Genomic DNA, 18,990 nt, shown 5'->3' on the forward strand with positions numbered 1-18,990 from the left:
GGCAGGAAAGGGGTGACACTGGTCATTGTAATGAGCACCTGTGAGATGTGTCGCACTAATCCACGTGAGGTTCTGAAATAGAAAACAGTAAAAAAGGGCTCTAACTAGAAGCTATGACCACATCCACTGGTTGTAAAAAGTTCCAGAATCTTTCATTTCCCATACTCCTCTGTGTTTTTAGGCACAGAGAATAAGGGGCAAGTGTCTGTAAATGGAATTCAGCATGGGTGACTTGTGACAGACAAGAAGCCTGACGACCTGCTGTGTAACTTCTTTCCAAAATGCAGTTTATGGTCCACACTCGGTGCTCTGTAGTGTGCTGGGGGTCACTGCTAACAAGGTTATCTTTGTTTTTCCTTTTTTTTATCTGACAGACAAGGATGAGATCATTCAGTCGTATAAGTAATTGCCCGGTTTATTGCCTGTTTAAATAGGCACTGGTACAAGAGGCCATTGGAAAAAAGGATTAGGTCCTGCTCAGAGTGTAAAGTGAGATAACGGAAGCAAAGACAGTTGTGCCAAAGAAAACTGAACGTAATTATTCCTCATACACACACAGCCTGCAGAATATCTCCACATTAACCGATCATTGCATTATGGTAGCCGTCAAATTAAGGGCAATCTCACATTAATTAATAATCAAAGCAAAAGGAAATGACTGTAACGTGTTGCCAAGAAAACGTGTGAAATTTTCCTAAAAGCTGGGTCCATAATATTCACTACATGAAAATTAATCAAAATCTGAGTCTAAATGAGTCTAAGCAACAAAACCTGATACTGTTGAGAATATTTTTTGCAACAATATCATTACTTGAGCTTCTCATAGACATAAACCTGCAATTGTGGTTTCCAAATACTGTGTACAGTATGTATTTCAAGTGGCAATTGCTTAGTGCCAGTGCTTTCTTTGGAGTGGATGGACGCTTGTCAAATATAGAAGTAAGACAAGATTTATGGCAGTAAGGCTTCTGGGGAAAACCAATGACAAAGTCTATATCCATATGACTTAAAACACTTTTTGTTTGTGTTGGATGCAATTCTGCAAGGCAACACTTGGCTCCTGCTGTGAAATCATCGAGGCACTTTACAAGAGCTTTTATGTATTTCCAGAAAAGCTGAATGAGCGCATGTAACCACAAAACATACCTTAGAGAAAATCATATCACCATAAACTTGAATATTCCCAGCCCCTCTGGCCAACTGATACAGTGTTTTCTTTAAATCTGCAGGTTGTCATTTAATGTAAAAATAGAAAAACAAACATGAAGCCATGTTAACAACATGGATATGAGCAGATTCAACACAGTAGAAAAAGCTGCTTTCTGCTGCAGTGAGGAACAGGCCACATGCATTTCACTTTTTAATAACAGGATTTTATATTTTTAATATGAAAAGTGATTTTGTTTGTTGCCTTGCCTGTTATGCATTTTAATAGTGCCCTGTAGAGCTTTCGTCATCTATTACCTGAGATATCACGTTGTATAAAAAGCCGGGCATGTTACTGAGTTCTGTTGGTAAGTGCTAACGTTTCCATGGAGTGACCCCTCTTTTGGCCAGTGGGAAGTCTTTCTGTGGCAGAGTTTTCTAGAGAGTGGAGAGATTTTCCACTGACTGACCAAATATGAAATACATAATGCCAAGCCGCTGGCTAAAGCTCCGAGCCTTCAAGTGAACACGCTGCAGCAGGGCTCTCAGGTAATTCACCGACTCTCTACCAGCACCTGCCCGTCTTGTTTCACCTCTCTCAAAGGGGAAAAACAGGAAAGATCGACTAATTATCATCTGAATTTTTAAGGAGGCGTTTGTCACTCAAACAGTGTGACCTACTGTGATGTGTTTTTCTGGCTGCACTCTGTCCTTTGTTCCATCGTGGCGTCCTCTCGTGCTAATGTGCCGAGGGAAGGTGAGAAAGACCAACTGCACCACCTAAAGATGCGGAAATAGGAAATATCACATAAATAACCTTATTAACATTCACTGCTAGACAAGGCCAATATATTCTTGCAGGTCTGGGCCCCCTGGACAGGTTCTCACTCTGCCTGGGTAGTAACCCGGCCTTGTGCTGCTACCCTGGGGTGTATGATGCTGACCATGAACATTAACAGCAACATTCCAAACTGGGTCAGGGACCTTTGCTACGAGTCATTACCCGTCACCTCTCTACTGTCCACTATTAAAATAAAGGCAACAATGACTTAAAAAAGCAAAACGCTGTCTTTTGTCTGGTTCATGTGAGGATATCTTGGGCCCACCTTGACCTGTTTAGCAGATAAAGGCTCTAAAAACCCTTGAGCTGGCAAAAGCTGTTCTGCTAGACTGATCGAGTTGCCTCCGCTCCCCCTTGTCCTTGCCTGGAGATAGCAGCTGGTTCTACTCTTTCAAGACGTTCAGCACGCTTAAATAAAAACACAGATCTTCCTTCTCTTTCTTCCCTCCTCCCGTCACCTCCTTGCTCCCCTGTCTCCCTCGCTTCATCTCTTACAGTGTAATTATTATTTTGAAAGTGCGGTCTGAGACTCCGTCCACGTTTGGCACTGCCTCGCTCGCTAATGCTCGCAGAGCTCTAATGCAATTTGACTTTTGCTTTCTAACCTCTCCAGGAAGACATCAGGGGCCCTTTGTTCCTACGCTCCCCTGTCTCAGGATGAAGGGAGAGCTGAGGTAGCAGCTGAGAACAGGAGAGGAGAGAGCGGGCGAGGCAAGAGGTAACACAGAGTGAGGATGGAAGGGAGAGGGGTGAGTCGCTGGCCTGTTCTTGGTAAGGGAGTGAAGACGAACACGTGGGTGAAAAGATGAAGATAGATGTTGAGTGCATGATGGAAATGGAAAAGGTGGGGAAGGGAAGAGAGAGTGAGAACAGACGAGGAGGGCGACTTGTTAAATGCAGTGAGAGGAGAATGAGAGAGGAGGCTGGTCCCATGTCCTCCCATCATCAGAGACGAGGTGCTGCTTGAGACCTTTATGTTGGGGCGGCTCCAGCGTCGGCGCCGCCGGGCCAATCAGGAAAAGAAAGAGAGAGAGGAATATTGCTCCTTGGAAATAATGAGACATCCTCGTGAAAGGCATGAAAAGAAAAAGAGACTTCCCTGTGAACAGACAAATATAATTCAGAGACGACTTAGCCTGGAGACAACTCTGTTGTTCATCACATCATTTATTTTGAGCACAGAACAGTACACCTCTGTGTCTGCTCTGTGTTATCCTTCTGTTACTCTTCAACGAACCAAACTTTAACTCTCATGTCCTCCCTGCCTTTGAATCAGTTATTTTATCAGCAATTGTAGTGACACAATAGTACTGAAACTTATGTAGAAAAAAGAAAAAGATTTGACAAAATATACTTAAAATAACAGCTCAATATGTTGGGGATTATGCTCATTTATTTCATGCTGATACTGTATGTGTGTGTGCACTGAATGTGGAGCTGGAGCAGCAAGAGCCAGGGGTTGATTAGGTTGGCTTAGGATAAAGACTGGATGCAGCTATAAGTACAACTTTGTCCAAAGCTCAAAAATATGCCGACTGAAACCTCTAAAGCTCGCTGTAATTAAGAGGCGGTGTCTTTAAATGTTTAATCGGTCCAGAAATTGAAATGTAAAAAAGAAACACTGTGGTTTTACAGGGAATTAGCAGGGCTGCCCAGCAGTGGAGGACTCCAGGACTATACAGCACCTCGCTGCTGATTGCAGAGAAGAAGTTATAACACATGAATTCTAGTCACAGTAAAATGTGTTGGTACATTTTGTGGTTGGTATGCAGATAAAAACCGACTAGTCACTGTGATTTGCTGAGTTTTAGAGCTGCTGGAAGTCAGATTTTGTGGCATTTGGACAGGTTAGACTTTGTTTCCAGGCCCTCACTGTGTATTTAACATGCAGACATGAGAGCATCACGTTGTATCAATCTTCTCATCTCACTCTCGAAAAGACAGAAAAAAAAGGGCTGAATTTTTTGTGTGTCTTTTCTTTGGTAATCATAACTTAACATCCCGTCATGTTCTTGACCCCCACGTTTTATCTGTGGGAGGAAATAACAATGGCAGCAGAGAGTGAAAATCAAAAAATCTGCTTTGCCATCCTATAGTACAGCAGAGAGCTGTGTGTGTGTGTGTGTGTGTAGTGTTCAGTTTCAGTTTTACAAGGTGGAGGAAAATTTGTGTCAGGCGTGAATGTTTAGCTTTGGAAGCCCCTGTGAAACCTGTCGGAAGTTGAGTTGAGCTGCGCCATGCTGAATTCCATAACATGCCCGACCGTCACTTGGCCTTTCCCCCGTGAGCCTCAGCCAACCCCACGCTGCGATTAACAGGCAGCCACAGCGGGAGCGTGCAGCGAGTTCAGCATCAATGGCTGCCAGGGTGGCCTGCGGTGTCATCGTACACGAGTGATGGCTATCAATAGTCTTTGGTTGACCCATGAGTCATTTATGGAGAGATAACACAGACGCTGAGCACAGATATAAAATATCATGTTTGTTTTATTTCTGTGGAGCTGAACGTGTTACTGCACAGGAAGAGAGTTTTAAATGGAACCAAAGTTTACTGGTAAACGGTAAAACATATTCAACTGTAGAACAGCTGAGGTGCTCTAGTGTAATTAAACATAGAGTCAAATATACCGATGCAAGTCCGCTGTGTGAGACATGTGTTTCGTTTGAGTTTGTGCCAAGATTTCAAGATAACAATATCTTGCTCAGTCACTCATCTGTAGTTTTTACTCAAGCTGTGCTCAGTAGTATCACTAGATAAAGTCGTGGTAAACCTTAGAAAAATGTACAGTAAAAATCGCAAAGTGTAGAAGCTATTTGAGCATATTTTCAGGACCATTAAATGTTGTGTAACTCGAAATTTTTTGGACTTTAGTAACAGTCTGGGTGAGTTACTGCAGAAGCAGGAAGGTGTTAAATGAAACAGGTAATCACTATCACAATAGGCAACCATTGTTCACAAACAGTAGCCTTTTCAGCGCTCAGGGAAAAAGACAGCTACACCGAGGGAATATCCCACCAGCCACTTTGAAGCTTAAGAACTCTGGAAATACAATATGTTTCTAAGGTTTTTAAGATTTCAGCGAGCCAAGGAAAGGCAGTCAAAGCATGTGCTGTTCCAATGTTAACAATGTAGTCTAATCACAAAGCTCAGAGGACTAATCAGTCTGTCTGTGGCCTGCGTGTGAGCTCTGCTGCTGAATGGGGGGCTGGTCGGGTTTGGCCTGGCGGTGGGAGCCTCTATGGAGGGCTGCGTGGCGGTCAGAGTGCCAGGCAGCCAGACTTTGGACTGTGGGCATTTCCTCCTTTCAGATGGCTTCAGTTAAAGGGGCGCTCCATTCTCTCAATCTCTGGCTAGCTATACATCAGCCCCTGTGGAGCATCACTCATTAGGGCCTGTTGTCTGCAGCCAAAACCTCAACTGCTCCCCAGGCCACTGCCGCGCCACTCCCCGCCATCAACACCTGCTAACACATGACACACAGGCTCCAGCGGACTGCTGGGAAGAACTCACTTCTGCTCTCCCGCCTCTGGATTTAGACTAACAAGGCCCTAAGCATCTCTTTCTCCTCCTGACGCCTTGCTTGTCAGATGCTGCTGCCATTTATTTTTTGATCTCATGCTGTGTTTCCTCAAAAACGCCTCCGAGTTCCGAAAGTCAGCACACTTGAGTGTAAAACTAACTGTTATTAGTTGGCAAAGGTGGACCGCTTTATGCTTTGTTTGTCTTAGGGCCCTGTCACATGCTTTCTTTCATGTGAGTAACGGCCGCTTTGACAGTTTAACGTGTTGTGTGGAGCAGGCTTCTTGCAGATCTGTCCTCCGTCCACCAGGTCTGGCCTGGACAGGGTCTGGTAGCCCAGACTCCTGTCTGCTCAACACATAATATACTGGCATCCTCACTGGACCTATGGCTCTTTATTGGAAATTACGTCACCTCATAAAGGGACATGACCCATTACAAAATCACGCTGCTTCTTGTTATTCTTCCTTTGCTAAGAAAAGAGTCCCTCTCCCCTCCCTCATTTGACCCCTTTTAATTATTTCCGCCTTGATTTTGTTTGTTTTTTATTCTTTCCTTGGATCACACGAGTTCCCATCATACCTCCCAGGTGGGCAGGCCGGCCATCACGGCTGGGTGGATACTTGATTAGAAACACAAACAGCACACAGTGAGTGTGTGCAGCCTCACTGCACTCTTCCTCATACCTTGCCTTCCAAAAAAAAAGGGATGACAATGTGTCAAAACATGCCGTGTGGATTGTGTAGGTTCAGGGTCCAGGCCTTGGCTTTTAGGCTCTGGGAACAAGCTGAGCGATACATCTGTGATTGTCATGATCAGGGTGGAGGCCCTGTCAACCCCGCAAGGTGTCACCGTGTTTCTCAGAACATGGCAGTAACAACGTGATGTCTACATGTCTGTTACAAGGTCTTTGCATGCAGCGTGGACCCACATCAGCGAAAAGATAGAGATTTTATCAACCTCTGGGGTTCACTGGAGTGCTTGTTACGGTCATAAACACAGTTTTCTTAAACGCAGAGATTCATAATGTGATGATGTGCAGCCTTGTGGAATTACAGCATGAGAAATCCAACTTATGTCTTTGCATTTCTATGGGGAATCCAAGATTTTTCTCCCGTTAGCTCACATGTCCTCTAAACCATCAAGACCACATGTGTAGGTCTGTTTTTCTGTTATGTTTGGCAATCAAGGCAATTGTGCAGAAGCCATAAAGGCTGCACACCTGCACAAAGGACCAGATATTAGATACAGATAAAAAAAGAAATGCAATGTATTTATATCACTAATGGGAGCCATTAGCGTAGGATAAGGATGTAAGCCTCAGAGCAGCTACGCTACAATAAGCTCACCGGTTGTTACTCTGTAGATTCCTTTTTGACTCTGTCAACTGCAGGCACAGGTTTGGTCTTCTTTGTCCAGGTTTTGATGTGTTCAAAATTGTCCTCACTGATCCCTTTTGATCTTTCTGAGGTCCTTTTCACTTTCTGTCAGCTCATCTGAGCCCCCGCACAGAACTATGAGCTTCTCAGGTATCTTGGAGGTCCTGGGCTCAGTCCCTGTGGTAGAGCTGCTGCCACATGGAGGTAACTCTAGCGGACTCAATATTAATGACCAGTGACCAGGGCCTCCTTGTAATCCACTTACCGTCATTACACAGGGTCAGCATGGCTACTGGTGCTGGGCTCTCATACCCCAGCTGGACACACTGCTACATTCCATTTGAGTGCTGTATGCTCTGGATGATGGAGGAACACTGTTTTGCTACTTACATTTGCATGTATTAGGATCTACAAAGTTGCACGAAGTTGTTCAAAGGACAGAGCTGCTGGAAAGCCATGAGGGTAATACAGACTATTAAAAAATGCTTCATTGCAATGAAAACAGGCACATTTGGAAAGCAGGTGATAGTTTTTGCCTTTCTCACTCACCCTCACTCGGGGAAATCATGGCAGCGTTGAGACTAATTTGTATCACACAAAGAAGGTCCTGACCTCCTGAGCGCTAACTTTAAAGATGACAGTTCAGAGTGTGTATAATTAAAACCGCTCCGATAGAGGCCAACAAGACTCGGGGGAAGACCGCAGAGAAAGTTTAAGAAAATACAGGTGGACAGCTCTGAATTCCTCTAACATAGTCAATGCCTTTGTGCAGCCCTGGCCCCTGTACCCTGCTTTAGCTCCACGTGTCAGAGGAATTTGCAGTGCGGAGGACACTCCAGGTGAACTTTTAGCCCCGTCTCATTTTAAAACATGCACACAGTCGAGTTAACCTGCGCAGCACCAGCAGGCAGTGTATACATACGCCACCCTGCATTAATGGTCGACTGCACTACGGCTATTGGACCCAGTGTGTTGTTATGATTTCCACACATTCTCATCAGGGTGAAAAGCCGTTCTCAGGCCGAGGAGGAATGAAGGGCATCACTTGTTCACCCCTTGCCCCCCACCCTCCGGTTCCTCAAGTCCTGTAATTGAGAAATACAGCTCAAGGTAACATGTCCTGAAGACCTTTCCCTACAGACATGAGGTAATGCTAAGGCTAATTAGGCTGAGGAGACAGGGTGGGCAGAAGCTCCTGGCCTGAAGCCCCATTAGTCTACAGAACAGTCTCCCTATGGTCAAGGGCATTTACCCGGGGATGAGGAAAACAGAGCGGCATCGCTGGCCGACTCCTCCGGTAAACCGATGGTGATGGACTGAGTCACCACATGAAAGGCTGGGCAGAGGCAGGAGAGCGGAACGCCGGAGGAAGAGAAGCGAGACGAAGAAAGAAAGGCTCATTCAAGATGGGGCGCTTATGAAAAAGATGAGAAATCTCAGCAGGAGCCCCCTCCGTCTTACCCTGCCTCTGACGCTCATGATGTACAATTTGTCTTCCTGCAAAGGCAGGACTTATCACATGGAGCCACATTCAGGATATTGGCCCTGACGCTGTAATCGTAACACAGTAAATCAAAATGACTGGAGCGTATATTGTAACGCGAGACATTTCACTTTAATGGTTTGCAAAATGCGTCACACGGACATCGTAGGAGCCCCCATGACCTGTCGCTAGGCCCCGGATGGAACCCGCTTTCTGACTTTTCCACAGCTTAATCCCTGCTGTTGGTTTGCTCAGCCCACTTCTCCGCCTGCCTCTGCCCTGCTTGTCTGGCTCTGGCCCTTAGCTCCTAAACAATGGGTTCAGTTAATGCACGGATTTATGGACATGAAAATAAATACATCAAAAGGGCAAGAAAAAGAGCAATTCATGAGACCTTACTGCAGCGCAACATTAATCTCTGGGATCTGAGATAAAAGCTGAACTTTACTTCCTATAAATCCTCAGATTCCTAACGTGTTCTGCTTTACTATTATGGCCGGAGGAACGAAAGGGGAAAAGCCTGAGAGCAGGTCTTTGATTTGGTGAGTGCCAGTGTTCATGTCTGAACCGGGGAAGCCATCGCTTGGCCTTTACTCACATGGCAGCTCACTTTTCAAGGAATGATGGAGACAGATGAATAAAGACGAAGAGGGATTTGTTATCTTAAATCAGTCAGGGGCTGCAGGAAGACTTTTATACAACTATATGAAGATTTATGAGTCTTTTTTGCTACTACTTACTGTAGGGCAATGCCATTTACTGTTCTGTTTCTTGATCATATACACAGACCCAAATGTACACACACAATATTTTTCAGTATGACATCATCACTCATCCAAAGTACCTTGGCATATGTGGCCAACTCCAGCCCCTTCGTTATCCCTGTCAGGAGAAACTTAATCTGTGAACACGTGTTTCTGTCATCCTCAGTTGAAAGTGAGTAAAGCTCAGCATCCGGGCTGATGCAAGACTCCCATCACCCTGACAATGGCGTGGGATCCTTAAGGCGCAGGCTGATGACACGTCAAGGAGCCAAGAAGCAAAACAGTGCGTCTGTCTCTATCTTTGATGAATCAGGTGCTCACTGCTTAACAAAGAAAAAAGTCCTGGGAGTCCAAGGAGCGTCACCGCCTCCCTCCCAAAACATCAACACTCTTGGCACCTCTAGTGAGACTGAGTAAAATAAACACATGGAAAACCCTGCAGGGGATGAGATAGTGGGTGACTAAAGACATGAATGTGAGTGGAACCGTGGAGTGGAAAACAAAAAGCGAACAAACAAGAAACTCAGAGGAAAGCCAGAGAACTAAAGGGAGAAAGGTGGAACCAGCTACACTGGCTCCTTCAAGTCTGACATGGGGACACCTTTACCCATGAGATCCTTGGTGCATTATGATGTGAGAGGATATGGGGTCAGTTTGCACTCACTTAGAACCTCTAGAATGTTCTCATCCGAGCACCCCCTCAACCGAACTACCCAGGACAATGCAGGGTGGCGTTTGCCTTGAGTTATACATGGATGATTGAGCTTGATGACCTTTGGAAGGGGAAAACCTTGCCTACTCACCCACTCACTCACCCACTCACTCACTCACCCTGCCTCAGCTCAGAGGGCATGACGGGCCAAAGCCGCGTTCCTGTAGGTAAAGCCGGCAGCCTTTGAGTCTCCCCCGTCACTCTGTTATCCTAATTAAGAAGACAGACAGAGTGAGAGAAAGACGTGAGGAGAGGGCGAGACGTGGAATAACTGCTTCCTCCGTTCAGCCTGCCGTTACCTCCTTCTGACCTTCCCGACCACCTCCTCCTCCACCTCACTGTGTCCTTATCCACCTTGGCTGTAACAACCCCCCCCACCCCCCTGCACACAGCCATCAAAGTGAGCACTGTGGAAAAGAGGAAATGTGAAGGTTAGGCGACCTGATTTGGACCGGTGGAGGATTTTTTTTTTTTTTTTTTTTTTTTGGAACTTCATCAAGCGGAGGCCTGTCGAATCCTCCAGTGGGTTGCTGGTTGGAGGCTGGACTTCTCAAGAGCCCCCTTTTTACCACCCCCACTGACTCCCCCTGCTCACAGAGCCACTGTTTTCAAAGGTCCAGTGACATCTGAGTTAGTAATTTGGCACACAGCTGTAGCAGGACACTGGGGTTTAATTGGGCTGCACTGCTCTGGTGGTTTCAGCATCAGTCATTGGACTCTGGCCACTTCCTTCAATCTTGATCCAACAAATCATCTCTTTTAGGAGCTTAAACTCAACCTATTTTTATGTGCATTTTCAAAGTGCACGTAAAAAGCGGAAAGGTCGGAAATCTGAATAAATATCACAAAAAGCTTTAATGCGGGGCTGAGTTGAAAAAGTCAGGGTACTGATAAAAGCAAAATACAACAAAGTGCAGTGGAAAGAGACGGAGAAGACTAATCATCATTTAATGTCACTTAAAGGTCCACTGGGGTCTCTATTCCACCGAGGATACTAAAAATAGAAGCAGATGAAAACATCAGAGCTGTGTGGACTGACGAGGACACTGTAACCTTTGGCAATATGACACATAAAACAAACATAAATGCCATATATCACATATTCCACTATTCAGTTTAGGTTTTACTGGCACTCTTCTAATTACGTCATCTCATTTCTGCCTCTTCTTCTGAAATTATTTAATGGTACACGACTCCGATGACTGTTCATCTCAGTGCTGTAGAGGACGGAAAACGTTCATGAATGTGCTTTTTCTTTTGCAGACTTTCTGGAAAAGAGCTCAAAAATTGTCTTAAATGTAGATGGAAACTTAAATCAAGTGCATTTGTGATGATGCCAATCTGCAGTGACAGATGAACAGAATATAGATTGAAAGGTTATTTTTCTTACTTTTCACCTTTGTTTGCCAGCTCACATTGTAGAGACACAGACCAACTGAGGCACTCAGTAAACAAAGAATTTCGACCTCAGAGTGATCTCAAATATTGTCAAAATCTAATTTACCTGTAATGGCTCACAGATGACAGAAACAGCCGCTGACTGTCATTTACTACTCTCTAGTGCTGTCATTTACAAGATGAAAGGTCTGTTTACACAACTGTGCTCTCTACAGTTAACTCCTATGGGGCAGCTGAATGATGTTGCAGCAATATCGTTCTCAATAATGAAAAAGATAGATGTGACTGGCACACAAGGGCACAAATCCCAGAAATACTTCTTCTCATACTGTTCCCCCTCACACATCACTGTTCTCAATCTTGGCCCAGTTGAAGACATGGATTCATTTAACACTTTGGAAATTGGAAGTTTAGTTGGATTTTGTTTAATATAAAATGCAGCAGTTATCAAGAATAATGTAAATTCATACATCTTGCCTCATAAACAGCATTTCATTTACAGCAAGGAATTAAAAATATTTTCTGAAGACTGTACAAATCTGATTTTGATCAATAAAACAGATGGCAGAGGGGTCAGGTATGAAGAGGTGAACAAGTTAAATAATATGTAGAGAGGGAACTTAATGTGATGGGAAAAGGAATAAAACTCAGGGTAAAAGGGTGAGGGGTGTTAAAATCCCTTTAAAATGTGTATTTCATTACTGAACAGCATTAAACTCATATTACTCTTTTTTTTTAAATGGACTGAAATCGAATATCTAAATATCATAGTAGGAGGAAAAAGTAAAATAAATGTAGATAAAAATAAATTTGGGCAATGCAACCTGAGCTTGACATACAGCTAGTGTATGAGAGAAATTCAAAGAGGATTTGTACAGAACGGTGGCCAATTGTTCCAAGTAAAACCAAAAACAAAACAAAAAACATTGTTAGGGGAATAGTTTGACATTCTTGGAAATGTTATTATCTTTCTCTTCAAGAGTTAAATGAGAAGATTGATGCCACTTTTATGACTGTACGTTAAGCATGGAGCTGGAGTCAGACGGCAATTAGCTTAGCTTAGCATATTGGTTCTCACTCCAGAGTTAAAAAATATACATAACAGGACCTTTCAGACTCACAAACTAACAAATTACATGTCCATAAACAAGTCTGAAGTTCATAAAGCCACAACTGTAAAGGTGCTAGTAAGCATATTTTTAAACTTTGGACAAATCAAGGGTAGCTGCTAATGCTCCTTGTCTCCAGTCTTGATGTTAAGCTAAGCTAAATGACTCGTGGTTTTAGGTCCATACATAATATATAGACATGAAAGAGGTGTCAATCTTCTCATTTCACTCTTGGCAAGAAAACAACTACTCATTACTCATAAAATATTACTCTTCATCAGACTTTCACTAATTAGCAGCAAAAAACAAGGAACTACCAAGGCTGTAACATTGTTTATTATAATTATGCAGCCAGCATTAATGACTAGATGCTTTGATAATCAATGTACCACAGCTTAAAGTTAAGTATCTCTATGATAGAAGCTTAAAAAAAGAAAAGTACTGAGTAAAAATGAGTAAGTTAGACTGGGAATGGGAGATTCAAATTAGCAATAAACTTCTAATGCTCATAAAGTCAGGAGCGGCTACTTAGCATTTTTCTGAGTTAAGATCCTGGAAGTGTGCTGTGGACCCTCTATTAGCAGCCTTGCTGAAGCCATTTTTATGTGAATAAAAATAAAGACTCCACCCTAATAAAACACAATTGTGAACATTTTCTTCTAGCAGACAGCCAAAAGTGTCCAGTTCTGGGACTTTAAATGGCAAAGCTGTTATGCTGGGCACCTTCATATGAAGGGTGGCTTTTCAAAATGCTCCTAAATGGAATATATAACACCTAAATAAAATGGCTCTCTCTGTGCTTGGTAGGGGGAAAACTAGATGAGGGTGATGAAATCCAAACACTTGACTGAAAGAAGAGACGCCTGTCGTGTAAAAAGCTGTCAGAAAGGTGGCTATAGTTGCGATCAGGTTGCTCTGAGAGTCAAGATATGTATAGAAAAGGTATGCAAAAAAGAAACAACTGGAGGATATTAGAAAATATATTAATTTCTCTTAAATAAAATTACACTGACTGCCCTTTCTTGAGAGTGTACCTGACGATGTTTTGTTTGGACTAACAGTCATGGAAGCATTAGAGAAGAACAAAAACAGTAAGACAGAAGGCAAATATGTTTTCTTTTCTCCCCTTATTCCCATCAGAGGTTGTGTTCTTTTACAGACATGTGCATGTAAGTTGTCCACCAAGAAGAAATATGTCAATCCCTTTGGTTTCTAATGGTCTAATGTTACAAACACACTAAAGACAGAGTCCTGGTTGGCGCGGTTGCTGAAGTGCTGGCAGGACTGCTGGTGCTGTGATGGTCCGGGCTCGTTCCACATTCTGGTTTGGACCAAAGAGCTCAAACTCGTGGCCATGGTAGTTTGACCCAGACTGAGACCCAGATCAGTGTCCAAGGCTCATATTTTGGACAGGCGCCCTTAGCCTCAACCCTGTCAGATCTGGTCAGACCTGGAGATCCACATCCACGGCACAGCTGGGTTCTAAATCCAACCTGATCCCAAGCAAAAGCTCATTTTTAGCTCCATGCAGCTCAGGTGTGGTGACACAGCCATCTGGTGCTGTCTTGTTTTTCCTGTTATGCCCCCCAACACCAGCCACAGCAGACATAGAAAGATAAAAACCTGGATATTTTCGTCGAAGCCCTTCCCTTTTCTCCTTTAACAGTTCACATGGATCTCAGGAGTGAGTCCAACTGACTGGAACCCAGTGAGTCTCCATCTCCACTTTCTTTAGCGCCAACCGCAGCTCGCTGAAGGCGGCCGAGAGGTCATCGTTGACTATGACTTTCTCAAACAGATGGCCATACTGAGTCTCCATTATCTGGGCAGTTCTCACCATCTCCTGAAAGTCCTCCTCCTGCAGTGAACATGGGAACAGAGAGGACAGGAGAAGACGGAGATGAAAAAGACAGAAAAGCAGAGATATGTGCACAAACCAAAGGCCAAACGGTTAATTTCAGGCTACCAATCTGCTGCACAGAGAAAACACTGGCCGCAGTAAACAAGAGGGGAGAGAAATTCTCATACTGTAAACACAAATTACATGGCCTTGAACACACAAATAAGCATAAAGTGGTCCGGACAGAGCCTGTTGTAACCTCCCAGAGACATGGTACACACACACAAACCCGGGCACAGACCAAGCACTAAAACCTCTCCTTACGACAACCTGACCTCAAGGAATTTTCATAATTTCCTGCGCCGAATACAAAGAAAATAAAATATCCTCAAAATAAGCAGAGGGCAAAACATAACCATAACTTCCAAAAGACAGACATGTAAAACATACATTATTGCTAGTCTGGATTTTATATGTGTGATGGGGAAATGACAGCTTGTGGCAACGCTGCTCCACAGTCGGAGAGGAGAGCTCCGACCGTGTGAACCTGCTGCACGAGCTGCAGTGGACATGAGCTTCAGGTCTGCAAACATTTCAGGCCTGAAACAAAGGCAGAGGTGCTCTGGAAGCAATAATCTTATGCTTCTCATGAGCTCTCATCTGAAGGGGCAGTTAAGTCCAGTCACATGACTTTGATTCTAGTCAGACTCAAACCATGAACCTGATGACTTTTGACTTTATTTGATGAAATCAAAAAGCAACTCAACTTCAGCTCATGATTTGATTGAACTTCAGCACTGGACTTAGTAAACATTAAAAGAGGATGCCTGCAGTATCAGCACAGGATGAGGGTGCTGGATAAAACTGTTGCATGCTTAGATGGAGACTTAAACAGGGGTCCTCCAGGGGGGTGGAGAGTTTTCCAAGGCATTATGCAAATTAGCTGTCCAGTGTAAAGAATAAAACCACGTGCTAACTGCGAGGAATAGCCAAATAACATATTTTTATCAGGCTGGGAGCAAACATTGCCTATCTGGGGCTCCTGTATTCATAGATAGAGTATTCTGAGAGAGCCCAGGTATCTCTCCACGGTGGTCCTTCTGGTTTCAGCTGTGTGGGCAGTGTTGATCCTGCCCTCAGTGCACCAGCACGGCTCAAGTGGCTGCACTGATGCAGCCTTATGCCTTTACTGGGAACACTCAACTTCAGATTTCTGCACAGATACAGTTTTTATAGTGAGCCCCTTTGCCAAACACACCATTATAAATACACACAGATGCACATTCATACACAGAAACTCAAACACACACACACACATGTCCCCACACCCACAAACAGGCAGGATCAAGCTGAGTGTGTGCATACAATGTGTACGCACATAAACACGGCCTCGTTAAAGTTTAAAACTCCTAAACGGCTCAATTTTTAGAGACGCTCCTTGCAGCCAGGAGTTACTTCAGAATGTTTCTGGTGGTTTTCCGCTTCATAATGGATTAGCTGCGCAGCTAAATATACACACTCACTCCCTGTGACACTCAGCTAAAGCCTTGTCTGCTTTTTTGCTTGGCTGTCTCGCGTGTATCTACCTTACAAAACCCGACCATCTCACGTTCTATTGTCTTTTGCGAGGAAGGTGTGATGGTTTTATCATCCCATGTCTTGGAGGATGACAGGAAGAGGACGGGCTGAGACGAAAAGGCGGCTCAGGGAGGGCAGAAGGTTTGTTGGCCTGTGGAGAAAACTGTTCCACAGCAGGACTATATTCTCCATCATCTGGACTGAAGCCCCTGCAGGACTTCCACTGTTGGACTGGGACTTACAGATGACCACTGTGTCCACCGCCAGGAAGACAACCCCTCTGACCTGTCCTGGCAGCTGAAGGAAACTGGGAGACTGTGCGCTGTTTTGTGTGTGTGATGTTTCCATGTCCACCAGCAAGTCTGCGTCTGTCTCTAGTTAGGCCATTCCAGGTAAAAGAACATTAATCACAGCATGAAGCCGCTTAAGGGACAGAGAGCTGGGTAAAGAGATGGAAAGAGAATCAAAAAAAAAAAAAGGAGGAAGAAAATAACAAGATAGATGTAGGATGAAATAAAAGGGGCAGAGAGATGAAAATAATGAAGGTAAAAGAGGCAAATGGAAAGCTGGGCAAGCAGGAGTGAGTGGATATTCTCTGGCATCCACTGATCCGTGCTGGATCGCTCTCCTCAGAGGGCAGTTTGAGCTGATGCCACTTCTGGAGGGCCAAACTTGAGAAGAAAAGCACCGGGGACTCATTCATCCCCACTGCCATTAGATTGCTTAATTTCCACATGAAATGATGTAGCGTCTTATGCCTGTTTAAGCACTTTGTTTTAGCATAGATAAATGGCAGTTTTCATTGCACAGTATGAGGCTAGTGACTCTCAGTTTGAGGGTTCTCTGTGTTGCAGATTTGAATCAACGTGATGTCTTTATGGCTTTCATTTTTATTGTTTTCTTTCTTGTATTTTTTATTAATGTGATTTACTGTGTCCATTTTGGGGATATCCCCCTATGAGACTCTAAACCTTGCCAACACTTTAGTGCATGTGTCAGCCTCAGGTGTCATCTTTTAAAACCGCCTCAGACACCACGTCCTCAGCGGGAAACCTGCTTTATTGATCCCAATAAAACACACCTGTCCTCCCTATTTAAATAAGCGTCAAAATCTGAACCGATCTTCAGAAATCAGCTTTAAAAGGATAGTGGTCATTTCAGATAATGTGCCATTTATTTTCTGCACTAACCACATTATAGCTGAATTACAAACTACATCAGTCTGTTTTTGCTTTTTTCTACATCGCACTTCAGCTCCTTTTTTGAAAACCTTCTCTGAATCGTCTCCAGCTCAAACAATGGGGCTAAAGTCAGGCTGCTCTGCTGAAACAATGAGACGACTGTTCCTCAGCCTTTATCATTAAAGCAGACCTGTCTCTCTGAGAGAAATACAGCTGGCGGAGGATAGAGTATGTCTGAGACGACTCACCCAACAACAGCTTCTCTTTCAGAGCCTTTAATAGCCGACCTGAGGTGGCTTACATCCTGTCAGTGCACACCAACATCTACACAGAACCTGGTTTGTTACCCAGCTCCTTGTCACAGTTTTATAGAGGTGTGTTTGTCTTACTTGAGAGAATGGCAGAAGCTAATAAAGGGACAGTGAGTAATAACAGCAGCAGCATGGATTGTTAGCAATCATCCTGATTCTGACAACTACAGCTCATTGTTCTCAGGACCCCTGCTGGGAAATGACGAGCAGACGGACGCAAAATGATATTTCACAGCGTGACTAATGCAAGCTGGGCTCGTGTCTGTATCCAGGTTTTAAAGGGCTGACAGGGAAGAGAAATATCTATGGGATGTTCTGAGTGTGAGCCCACTTTTAACTGTGACAGAGCTGCAGGCTGTGCTGTGATCGCACCTGGGTGTGTTTGACCGAGCAGAGCCAATGCAGTCAGTGGGGAGGATGACTGCGGGGAAGCTCAAAGAACTGACTGATCATGCTGCCTTGCTAATATGACTTTAGATTAAAACATGTCAGCTGTTCAGTGTAACAATAAGATGCTAAGATGGAGAGGACATAATTTTACTCAACAGTTTAAGGGTGGCACTCATCTTCTTGGGCTTGTCATAGGGGTTTTAGTGTCTCATGATGGGTCCAGTCTGTCTGTCACTGGGTCTCTCAAAGGACGGGTCCATTCTGCTGTCGGTCACAGAACTGAGTGTAAGCCATGTTTAACAATACAGTGAAGGGCAGCTTGATTTATAGAGCGAGAAGAACGGCAAGAATGTTATAGATGTTAACATTTGGACTTTTTCTTGCAACATTAAGTCACCACTAAAGATTCAACATTTATATATTTTTTGAAGAGATTCATGTGTTCATTTCCTCAGGTCTTTAAGGTGCTTACTATCCTGACAGGAATGAAAAGTAAAACATAAAATGCTAAACGATTATGGAATTTGATTTGATAATGGAGTGTTTTCTTTTTTTGCCATTTATGTCACAATGAGGTCTTTAACTTTAAGTAGCCTGAGGGTGGATGTTGAAGGACAGTGGAGGGGAAAGTAAGCCCATTCAGAAAGTAGGGTGGGCAGTAAAATATTTTGGTAAATGTAAAATTTCACTTGTCTGTCAATGTTATTTGCATATGTTTTCAATAAAGACTCATAAAGAAAAATGTAAATTATTACACAGCGTGTTGGATTTACACCTGCAGACCCCAGTTCACACCCCATCACCTCCTCCAGTGTCAGTCTGTCAGTCTCCATCTCTTCCTCAGCCTCCCTCACTGCTCGTGTTTCTTACCTCCCAACGTCCCATCAGGCCACGCCTGATGTGTTGCTGACCAGGATTTTGGCCTCACCGCTGCCTGTGGTGAGCGAGACACGCGAGCAAGCGAGCCCTGATGGGGCTGGGAAAACCATCATCCACCCTCACCCCCCCAGCTAGCTCCCCCACCCTGCAGCTTCACAGCAGCACCGACCACCAGCTAATTGGTTTCATCTGTGTCCCCGCTGGGCTGGGATGAAGGTGTGTTAGGGATGACCTCATCATTCACACACATACTGTATACACAGCGTCCAGAAAGTCTGTTATTTCTTCTGCTGCTGATCTTTCAGGTGTAAAGCCATGTGTTTCTACAGTATAACATCATTGGACAGTGTGTTCAGTGTGTTCCCCAGTTACATCCTACAGTACATGTGACTGACCATCTTACAACATATAAATCATCCTATACAGTTAAGTTTTTGACCATAACTATAATAAATAAGTA

The 18,990-nt window shown here is 44.0% G+C and overlaps 1 protein-coding gene across 5 annotated transcripts in view; it reads right to left on the reverse strand.

Annotated features, from left to right (window-relative positions):
• Window positions 1-11,624: 11,624 nt before the first annotated feature.
• mpp7a (MAGUK p55 scaffold protein 7a) overlaps window positions 11,625-18,990 on the reverse strand; it is a 125,159-nt gene continuing 117,793 nt past the window's right edge. For all 5 annotated transcript variants that reach the window (XM_070986157.1, XM_070986156.1, XM_070986155.1 and 2 more), the window contains one exon: window positions 11,625-14,209. In XM_070986157.1, the coding sequence (XP_070842258.1) occupies window positions 14,030-14,209 (180 nt within the window). In that variant the 3' untranslated portion in view covers window positions 11,625-14,029. The remainder of the gene's footprint in view (window positions 14,210-18,990) is intronic.

Source organism: Chaetodon trifascialis, chromosome 18 (genome assembly GCF_039877785.1).
Source record: "Chaetodon trifascialis isolate fChaTrf1 chromosome 18, fChaTrf1.hap1, whole genome shotgun sequence".
Taxonomy (NCBI): Eukaryota; Metazoa; Chordata; class Actinopteri; order Chaetodontiformes; family Chaetodontidae; genus Chaetodon; species Chaetodon trifascialis.